Raw genomic sequence first — 10150 nt, 5'->3', positions numbered from 1 at the left:
GATCAGGAGATAGCTTATGTTTAATAGTATATTGTGCGAGAAACTTTTTAATGTTTCTTGCATCAATAATAGAATTGCATTTATCAATAAAATCATCATTAAGCTCCACATAATCTTCATCAGGATCATCACTAGAATAATCAAGTTCAGGTGAATTAACAGGTGTAGTGGCATTTTCATTAGGAGTTTCAGCATTTTCAATTTGTCTAGACCTAGCAATTGTAGCATCTAGAAAGGATCCCAATGAACCACTATCATCAAGCACAGCAGAAACATTATCAATATTATGAGAGTTTTCAGATTCAGCAGACGTACCAGCTTGTGGCGGTGAAACAAGTTGACTTATCACAGATGGTGAATCAAGTGTAGCAGAGGTACTCAGAGTTGTACCTTTTCTTGTAGTGGATGGTAATATGGCGACTTTAGGATCGCGAGCTTTACCCATGTTGGAGAATTTGCAGCGAGCAATATCAATCCAAGTGAACTTCCAAATAAAGCTATGCTCCCCGGCAACGGCGCCAGAAAACGGTCTTGATAACCCACAAGTATAGGGGATCGCAGCAGTCTTCGCGGGTAGTATAACCCAATTTATTGATTCGACACAAGGGGAGACAAAGAACACTTGGAAGCCTTAACAGCGGAGTTGTCAATTCAGCTGCACCTGAAAACAGACTTGCTCGCAAGAGTTTATCAGTAGTAACAGTTTTATAGCAGTAGCAGTAGTGAAATAACAGCAGCAGAGTAACAGAGACAGCAGTAGTGATTATAGTAAACAGCAGGATTAAAATACTGTAGGCACGGGGACGGATGATGGGCGTTGCATGGATGAGAGAAACTCATGTAACAATCGTAGCAGGGCATTTGCAGATAATAATAAAACGGTGTCCAAGTACAAAGCAATCAATAGGCATGTGTTCCAATTATAGTCGTACGTGCTCGCAATGAGAAACTTGCACAACATCTTTTGTCCTACCAGCCGGTGGCAGCCGGGCCTCAAGGGAAACTACTGGATATTAAGGTACTCCTTTTAATAGAGCACCGGAGCAAAGCATTAACACTCCGTGAACACATGTGATCCTCACATCACTACCATTCCCTCCGGTTGTCCCGATTTCTGTCACTTCGGGGCCATCGGTTCCGGACAGTGACATGTGTATACAACTTGCAGGTAAGATCAATAAACAATGAATATCATGATGAAACAATAACATGTTCAGATCTGAGATCATGGCACTCGGGCCCTAGTGACAAGCATTAAGCATAACAAGTTGCAACAATATCATCTAAGTACCAATTACGGACACTAGGCACTATGCCCTAACAATCTTATGCTATTACATGACCAATCTCATCCAATCCCTACCATCCCCTTCGGCCTACAGCGGGGGAATTACTCACACATGGATGGGGGAAACATGGCTGGTTGATGGAGAGGCGTTGGCGGTGATGATGGCGATGATCTCCTCCAATTCCCCGTCCCGGCGGAGTGCCAGAACGGAGACTTCTGGCTCCCGCGACGGAGTTTCGCGATGTGGCGGCGTTCTGGAGGCTTTCTGGCGATTTCGACTTCTCCCCGTGCGTTTTTAGGTCGAAGGCAATTTATAGTCCGAAGGAGGGCGTCGGAGGCCGGCCGAGGGGGCCACACCATAGGGCCGCGCGGGCCCCCCCTAGGCCGCGCCGCCTTATGGTGTGGGGCCCTCGGGCCTCCACCTTACTTGTCCTTCTGGCTCCGTCAGTATTCTGGAAAAATAGGGCCTTCTGCATAAATTCCGAGGATTTTCCCGAAAGTTGGATTTCTGCACAAAAACGAGACACCAGAACAGTTCTGCTGAAAACAGCGTTAGTCCGTGTTAGTTGCATCCAAAATACACAAATTAGAGGCAAAACAATAGCAAAAGTGTTCGGGAAAGTAGATACGTTTTGGACGTATCACTTCCCCCCTCTTATATCTCCTAGGATTGCCACAACGGCTAGTCCGAGCATTGCCCAAGAGAGTTCCCGAGCTCAATCGGATGGATTCACGCGGACGAAGGGCAGGTGGGTGGTGCGAGCGGCCAATGGACGGCCACGGGCCGTGTGCCGACGTACTTGATGATGGCGTGATAGCTCGGGCAGCGAGCTGTCACTATGTCCGATGCGCAGGCCTCTACCGGCCCGCGCCATGATGACGCGCACGGGTGCAGCCGCCTCGCCTGTTCCCCACAAAGGTCCTGACACGTCTTGTCAGGCTCAGTTGGGACCCCCCTCCCTGGCCACGCCTGGCCAAGGAGAGGTGCTTCCTAGGTCCTTCCCGGGGCAGTCCAGACCACGCCTTGGCCTGGCTGCCCCGCTCCTCCGTCCTCAGCGCTTCTTCCGAGGGCAACCCCGAAGGGAGCCAAGGACAGCTCCTCACCCAGCTAACTTGCCTAGTCGTCATGGTTCATCTTTGTCCGATTGCGCTTGTCCTCCACCGGGGTGCCTACGTCAAAGGTAATTCTAAGCGTAGTTACACATGTTTTACCATGGCACGTACCTGACTTATTCATTGCGATCGTGACTGGGGCGCCATGGGCCGGAGTCCGCACGCCGCGGTGTAATCGTGAGGACCCTCGGTCCCATTACATTGACAACACGTATGACCCTGACGTTGATGGCGACTATGACGTCCTCACCAACAAAGCCATGAATAGTTGACAACAACCAGAGTGACTTGATCACCAACTATCATGTACCAAAACGTAAGAGATCTCTACAAGTTGATGCAGGTAGCTATGAGCGTGAAGCCACAAGACGACTAGGCATTGTACTTCCCTGATGCTTCTTTTTTCTGGATAAGCCGGTTTTCAAGACTAAGCAACACCTCAGTGCTCTAGAAGAATACCAAAAAGAAGATTTGATCCACCGGGAGGTGGTGCACCGGCGTCTCCTGAACTTGGGGGTTTATGTATGCAATTAACACTATGCGCACTGACTTGCAAAGGTCTTTCTGCCGCATCTCTGATTTGGAGTTGACTATCAGGAAGCTCCGCGCAGCCGTCTCCAACACCATCCCTCTATCTTAGAGAGAATACCACGTTTTCAAATAATCGAAGGGATTATTTGATCCCACCTAGTTTGATTCCAAACTTGGGGAGATCTATATCACCTTATAATCTATCATAAAGTTTATCATATTTGCTTTCTTGCTCACATATTAGTTTTTAAATTCGTAAGTTTTGCATTAATTGCCTATTTAGCTCACTTGGAGGAAGAAAAGATTTATATCCAATGAATTCTTGAGCCATTATTATATTTTAAGTATTCTCAGTTTCATGATTATTGTATTAGATGTATGAATTAGGATAAGTACTATTTTCCTTGTACTTTGCGATGATTTTAGGGTCTTCCACACTAATGGTACTAATAGGATATGATAAGAATTTTTGATAGTATGTTATAATCATTTGTTTGGTTACGAAAGAAAGATTATTCAAAGTAAAATAATTATGAAAGTGATGAGAATTAGATAAACAAAGTGCTATCAAAAATTATAGAGTGAGTACAAGTTGAGTTAGATGCCCAAACCACAGCTGTGAACTACTTCATGCTCGGCTTGAAAGTTAGCACCATGTATTGATCTATTTTGGTTTTTCTCATGGGAATAAAATATGCCTAGCTTCTTTGCACGAACACTAAAAAATAAAAATATAACCAAATATGTGCAAAGGGCAATATACATATACGTGACCATGAGAGAAAACGAAAGAGAGAATTCGTACCTTTGAATCTCAAGTGAATGAGCGAGTCCTAAGCATGTTTGAGGTTGCGTCACAAACTCGTTCAGTTGAACTTGATGATCGTATGATGTGTTAATAATCAATCTTCATATGAACTATTAGTACAAACGTCTGGAAACCTCTAATTCACAAATTTGACCATTTACATGCTAGTATCCCCATTTACATGCTTTCTTTTTTCAAAATTTCAAAATTCCTCATTTACAAAGAGCTAGTCAAAGAATGGAGGGTTAATCTTCATATGAGCTAGTATCCCCATTTACATGCTTTCTTTTTTCAAAATTTCAAAATAGGCTTTGAAGTTGATTAATGCTCAACTAGCAATTTTCTTTGGAATTATGAAGAAGGGAATCATAAGATTCACTTAGTTACGAAAAATATTTTGGGGGCTTAGGTATTGCTAACCTCCAAGATTTGAATATTTGTTTGATTGGTTTTTGGATCAAGCGATACACGCAGGGAGAAGGTACCCCGTGGAAGTAAATAATAGATAGTAAATATTATACCAAAATTCCTAATATCCTTTGTTGTCATGATACTCGGCCTTCCACTTTGTGGAAATGTGTTATGTAGGAAGGCCAGGCTATCAAAATAGGGTACAAATATAAAGTTGGTAATGCCAAAGAAATTAAGTTATGGGAGGAAATTTGGTTTGCAAGACTAACATACTACCAAATTTTGGAATGCTTATTTTGTGTCGAACCAATAGCTGATCTTTGAGATGGTTTCCAGTTAAGATGTGAATTTAGGAGAATTTTGTGATGAAATGGTGACAGAATGGAATGCGATTGTAGCTATGCTCGAGTCCATTAGATTCAATGATGATAGTGACCATATGAAACTAATGTGGTTTATTCCTCTAAATTTATGTATGCTTTCATTAATTTGAGAGGTGTGCATCATTTATATTTACCTGCTATTTGGGACATTAAGATTCCCCCCTAGGGTTCATATTTTCCTTTAGCTTTTCTCTGAGAACAAAATTATGATCAGAGATAATCTTAGGAAAAGGGGATGCCAAAACCCTTGGAATGTGATTTCTGTAAGGAAATAGAATTAGTCAAGTATTTTTTGTTTACTTTCTATAGTTGCGAACCTACTTTGGAAAGATGTTTTTGAAGTGTTTAAGATATAAGTCAATTGCTGTGAAAATGTTGCCTCCAGGTGGTTATGTAACAAAAGTTCTTTGACTCTCAAAAAAGAAGTTATTTGCAGTTTAATTTTGTCACCTCTGGAATACTAGAAATAGCTTAGTTTTAACAGAACATGGATTGATATGAAATAGGTTTGGCGACTGATCCTATCTGTGGAGGGTAGCTGACGATGTTGGACCTGTTGATAAGAAAACTCAAGAGGCCCCTGGCACTCGAGATGAACTGAAGTGCTCGAATTTTGGTTGGTTCACTTCCTGGGCTTCGACTGCAAAAACTCCTTTTTTTCGATAAAGGAGCAGAGCCCCAGCCTCTGCATCAATCGATGCACATGGCTTCCTACATTAAGGAGCACCTGAGGAGGCTGATTCAATCCACGTCGTGATGTAAGATGTGTGTCTCCAGAGCAAAGTTGGGGTTTAGTTATAGCAGTTCTTTAGTAGTTCTGGTTTCTATCTGTGTCAAGCAGTAAACTTGTCCAGGTTCTCTTAAGCTTTTGGCCGGTTGTTGGTTAGCTTTTGCAAGATCTGGTTTTGCAGGTTCAAGGTTTCATTTTTGAATGAAAAAGGAAGCGGGGAGTTTTCTCTCCCTGTGAATCTAAAAACTGCTGCCCCAACACCTCAATGCTCTGCTTGAGCATATAATAGGACCATACAGTAAGAACTTGTCCACGTGAGATCGATCTAATTTCGGTGGTACTCTACTCCTTAGATTACACTAAGCTACGCACAGTAGCACTCCACTGCTCCTTGTCTATCTATCTAGACGTGTATTATGCATGTTAATAGCTGAGAGTACTCGTGATCAAGTGCCCAGGAACCGTACTTCTGGTTTCACCATGCCCGCAATGGTTCCATAGGCATTTAAAATTGTTGCTCGTGTTTGGGCAGTATGCCCAGAGCAGGAGAGGTTAACGTTGTCGAGATAGATGCCACGGCACTGCACGCTCTTGCTGCACATGATCTTGATGGCCTCGGGGTCGGAGGATGTCCCCTGGATGTTGATGAATCTCGCGTCGGATATGGCCACAGCACCATCCTGCAGTCACAGCCAAATACAGACATATCAATTTCAACATCTGTGGTCGAGGATGAAGTGGTGAATGTGGTGATGTGTTCAGTAGATTTCACCTGTGGTTGACAGTTTCCCGGGGGACAATAGAACTGGTCGATGTCAATAGGATGTTGGACTTCATTCATCTTGAGGTTCTCGAAAAGGAACCCGTTTGCACTGCCCCTCCCTCCCTGCTTACGATATATATACAAGGTGTAAATAACATGCAAGGCGCACATATCACAAGTTCACCCTCACAGCAGTTGTTACCTGCCACGATTTGATCCTCACACCGGTCATAGTTCTAGAGAAGGTGCAGTTGGATACTGTAATCCTTTCCACGAGCGATGTCGACCCGTCACATCCAAGGCTCCCCACACTACATAAGATCAGAAAGCTACTTAGTTCAATGTCTGTTACTTACTGCTATAGAATAAGTTTATATCAGTATTTGGTCAGCACAGGCCTGCATACTCATAGTTGTACATTTGTACCTGATGCCATGACCAGGCCCGCATGTGCTATCAGTGATATTAACATCAGTGGTGCCTGATAGAATCGATACACAATCATCTCCTGCATCGATTTGTTTGTCCAATGTCAGTGTAATAGTTTATAGAGAACACATTTCAACACATGTGTGGATTTTAAGGGCTGCTGAAAGGAACGCACCGCTTTGGATGGAGCAAGAGGAGATATACACATGGTCGGAGATAGACATGGTGATCCCGTCCGTGTTAGGGCTGTCGCCCGGAGCCGTGACGGAGACGTTGTACACGTTCACCTGGCTGCACCGGTGCAAGGTCATGTGCTTGTCTGGGCTGTCCCTCAGGTGTATATTCCTCACCAATAGGTTGTTGCAGCTTGAGAACGACAGCAGCTGATTTTACAAATACAAGACTGAGTATCCAGGTAGTTAGAGGCTGAAAACGAATGAGATATTGTGGTGTGTACTTACAATTGGCCGGACACTGCATTTCTGTCAAAATGAGAGGGGGGCATCAGATGATTGTTGCTAATGATTTAGAGCAAGGGAACCAACTGCTATCTGCTGTAGATCCTACCTTTTGTTTGAAGCAAGCCCACCAGATGGCGCCGTTGCCGTCGATCTGGCCGCTCCCCTTCACCGTCAGGTTGTCGACGCTGTAGAAGGTCAGCAGGTTCGCTGCTGTCGTCGTCCAAATGACGTTTGGCGCCACGATGCCTCCGTCCAACTGCAGAAATACGAATTGAGTTACAGATGAATGATGCAGGACGTTGGGCCTGATCGTCGACAGATGTTACCTGCACGGTGATCGGCGAGCTGCAGGGTCCTCTCAACCTGATCTTGCTCAGCAAGAATGTCCTTCCTCCAGGGATGAGCATGGTTGGCGAACTGCTGTCGCTGCAAGTTGCGTTCCATGTCGCTGCAAACGCCTTTCGACAGAGAGGAAGATGCACAGGTGGTGAGTAAGGAAAAATCCGATCAACACCGTGATGGTGAAGCCAGAATCATATAACAGGCTCTCGCTGTTGTTACCTTTGCATCATCAGTGTTGCCATCCCCAGCGGCATGGAAATCCATGACACTGTAGCTTTTGCCTTGCTGCCCTGCCGCACATCGAGCTGCCGACAGTGCAAGCAGCACCACCACCAAGAAGAACAAGACGATACGTTCTGCTCCAACACTCTGCCGGATTGAAGATCCAGGCAAATTTTCATGGCCGATAAGAACAAATCCATTGCTGACGAACAATGGTGAACTGAACTGACACGTACCATGATTTCAAGTGCTGATATCTAACACGCTCTTGATTCGGTCGAAGAAGAGCTGACGACGCGACGATTGCAATGCACAATTGAACTACCAGCAAGCGTATGTGTATTTACACGCACGCATGCTCGTAAGGCATGCAGCGGGAGACCTGTAATATAATCTCCCGTCCTAGCAATGCACTGAGAACGCAGAGTACAGACTAGAATCTATTTATAAGGCTCGAATGCTCGATCAATGCAGGGGATCGCGGCTGTGGTTCTTCCTTCTACGATTGAAAGATGAAAGATGAAAGAATGTCATGCGGTTATTTCGCCAGGCGATCCTGCTCGGCGGCATTTGTTCGTTTACATTTTCAGAACGGAATCGTGCTCGTTTTGGAAACGAGTTAAAGCTAGAGATATATTACTATCAGTTATATGGAATTTTGCGACAGTGATAATAAATTGAAGATATGTTTCTTCTCTTGCAGAAAAAGGTTTTCGTCGTGTTTCAAATTGATACTACAGTAGCTGATTTCTCGGTGGTGCAGGATTTTAATTACGGTTGTTAGCGACTGCATACATGGGTGCCGTCCGATCGTAGAATGAACAGTTTGGATGGGGCGGTCTTGGCAGTTAAGGGCATCTCCAACCGCGCGACCCAAACGGACGCGCTGAGCCGTCCGGTTTGGGCCGTTTGGGTGGCCGAGCGGACACGCGGACAGCGGCGCGCGTCCGCGTGTCCGTTTGGGTCGCGCGCTGCGCCCAACGCGCGGACGCATCGCATAACCGTAGAAACAGGAAAACAAACAAAAAAATGCGAATTTAAACGAAATTATATTGAACATATGCCCTATTTTGGGCAAATTTGTACATAGCCCTATTTTGGGCAAATAAAACTAACAAAAGAAGCTCCTATATGGGCTTTTAAATTTAAACTAATATTTAAAAACCCTCTATTAGGGTTTGGTCGGCGGTGCGGTGGCCGCCGGTGCGCCGCCTAGCCCCTGTGGGATTCGTCGGCGACGTCGTCGACGTCCCCGGGCGGCGAGGCACTGTTGTGGCTCGACCGCGCCGGGGACTCCGGCCACGGAGACCACACGGCCTCCTCCCACGGCGAGTGGGGGTCCGGAGCCACCGCGGGCTGCGGCGGCGCACGGAGCGGCGCCTCCTCCCCGAGGCGGCTGCGCCTCTCTCGGGCGCGGCGCACAGCCTCTGGCGCCGCCGCTGGTCGGCGCGGCGCCTGTCTTCCTGGCGGCGCTGCTCGTCGGCGCGGCGCCTGGCCTCCTCCCGCCACGCCGCCTCCTCCTCCTCCTCCCGTCGCGCCTGGAGGGCCTGGGCGTAGAGCTCCCAGCCCTCCGCCTCCTCCACCTCCCGCCGCGCCGCCTCCTCCATTTCGGAGGTGCGAATGGCCGCATGGAGGTGCGGCCATTTCGCCTCCTCCTCCGCCGCCGAGATCATCAGGGCGGCGCGGAGGTCCGGGTCCTCCTCCAAGGACTCCGGCTTCGGCTCGAGGAGGAGAGGCGGCGGTTGCGGCAATGCCGCACCGCCGCGGGCGGCCTCTCCGATGTGGAGGCCGCGTTGGTTTCCTCCCGACGGCCGCAACGCCGGCGGACGACGGCGGCTGCTACTCGCCTCGTCGTCGTTCGCTCCGGGAGCGAACCGTCGCTTCGGGGCCATGGCGGCGGTTTTGCTCGGGGAGTGGAGTGGGGACTGGAGTGGAGGGCCAGATCCCCTCCAGTCCCCATTTAATAGTCTCCCTGGTCACCGACAGGTGGGCCCAAGGGAGACGAGGCGACCAGCGCGCGGACGCGAGCGGACGGCGCGTGCCATCCGCGGCCACGCAAACCTAGCCCAGATTTGGGCCGGGTTTGCGTCGTTCCGGACGCCGCGGCCGTCCGCTTTTGCGGTGCGTCCCCGCGCTGGGCCGCGTTTTTGTCCGGCTCGACCCAAACGGACGCAGGGCGCGGTTTGGGTCGCGCGGTTGGAGATGCCCTAATCTTCCCGAATCCCAATTAGTGTGGTGCCTGTCGATCTCGTACAATCTCGGGTCTTTTTAACGGTTTTGCTAGTCTCGCAAAAAAAAAAAAAAACTTAGTTTTCAGTCGAGTCCTGTATCGTCAGGTTTGCATCGTGACATCTAAAAAAAAAAATTGCATCGTGATTTGTTCACTTTGGTGCAAGTTGGATTGTAACTAAGATTTTTTTCACTTACAATCGGCTTGCAACTTAAAAATTAGTGAGTTGCAACCCAGAAAAATGCTTCTGTGCCATTAAATTTGCTTCATAATTCGTTTTAATGGTGAGTTGCAACCTAGAAAATTCAAGACTAAGAACTAGTGTCGCCACCTCTTCAGAAAACCAGCACCGCCTCCACCTCCGCCTCCCCATAGATCAGTCCCCCCTTCTCAAGCCGGCCTCGATGGCGTTGGGAGGGCTGGGGAATCCGATCTATGC

The 10150-nt window shown here is 47.5% G+C and overlaps 1 protein-coding gene across 1 annotated transcript; it reads right to left on the bottom strand.

The window, feature by feature from the left end:
- Window positions 1-5497: 5497 nt before the first annotated feature.
- LOC127330406 (polygalacturonase ADPG2-like) lies at window positions 5498-7582 on the bottom strand. Its single transcript, XM_051356629.1, has 8 exons — window positions 7479-7582; window positions 7244-7375; window positions 7024-7173; window positions 6632-6839; window positions 6454-6535; window positions 6230-6338; window positions 6037-6150; window positions 5498-5944 (listed from the first exon to the last, which is right to left on the bottom strand). The coding sequence occupies exons 1-8, from the start codon at window positions 7521-7523 to the stop codon at window positions 5711-5713; spliced, it is 1074 nt and encodes a 357-aa protein (XP_051212589.1). The 5' UTR covers window positions 7524-7582; the 3' UTR covers window positions 5498-5710.
- Between the last annotated feature and the right edge of the window lie 2568 nt (window positions 7583-10150).

This window comes from Lolium perenne, chromosome 6 (assembly GCF_019359855.2).
Source record: "Lolium perenne isolate Kyuss_39 chromosome 6, Kyuss_2.0, whole genome shotgun sequence".
Taxonomy (NCBI): domain Eukaryota; kingdom Viridiplantae; phylum Streptophyta; class Magnoliopsida; order Poales; family Poaceae; genus Lolium; species Lolium perenne.
Note: the sequence above shows the minus strand (reverse complement) of the source record. Positions and strands in the feature narration are given on the sequence as shown.

Bases quoted from the DNA above. Each gene is read 5' to 3' on its own strand.
- LOC127330406 (XM_051356629.1), bottom strand. From the start codon at position 7,523: ATGGATTTCCATGCCGCTGGGGATGGCAACACTGATGATGCAAAG. The intron at 6,536-6,631 runs GTGCGTTCCTTT...AAATCGATGCAG, and splicing joins CTCTTGCTCCATCCAAAGCG to GAGATGATTGTGTATCGATT. The intron at 5,945-6,036 runs GTGAAATCTACT...CTGTGACTGCAG, and splicing joins CGGGAAACTGTCAACCACAG to GATGGTGCTGTGGCCATATC.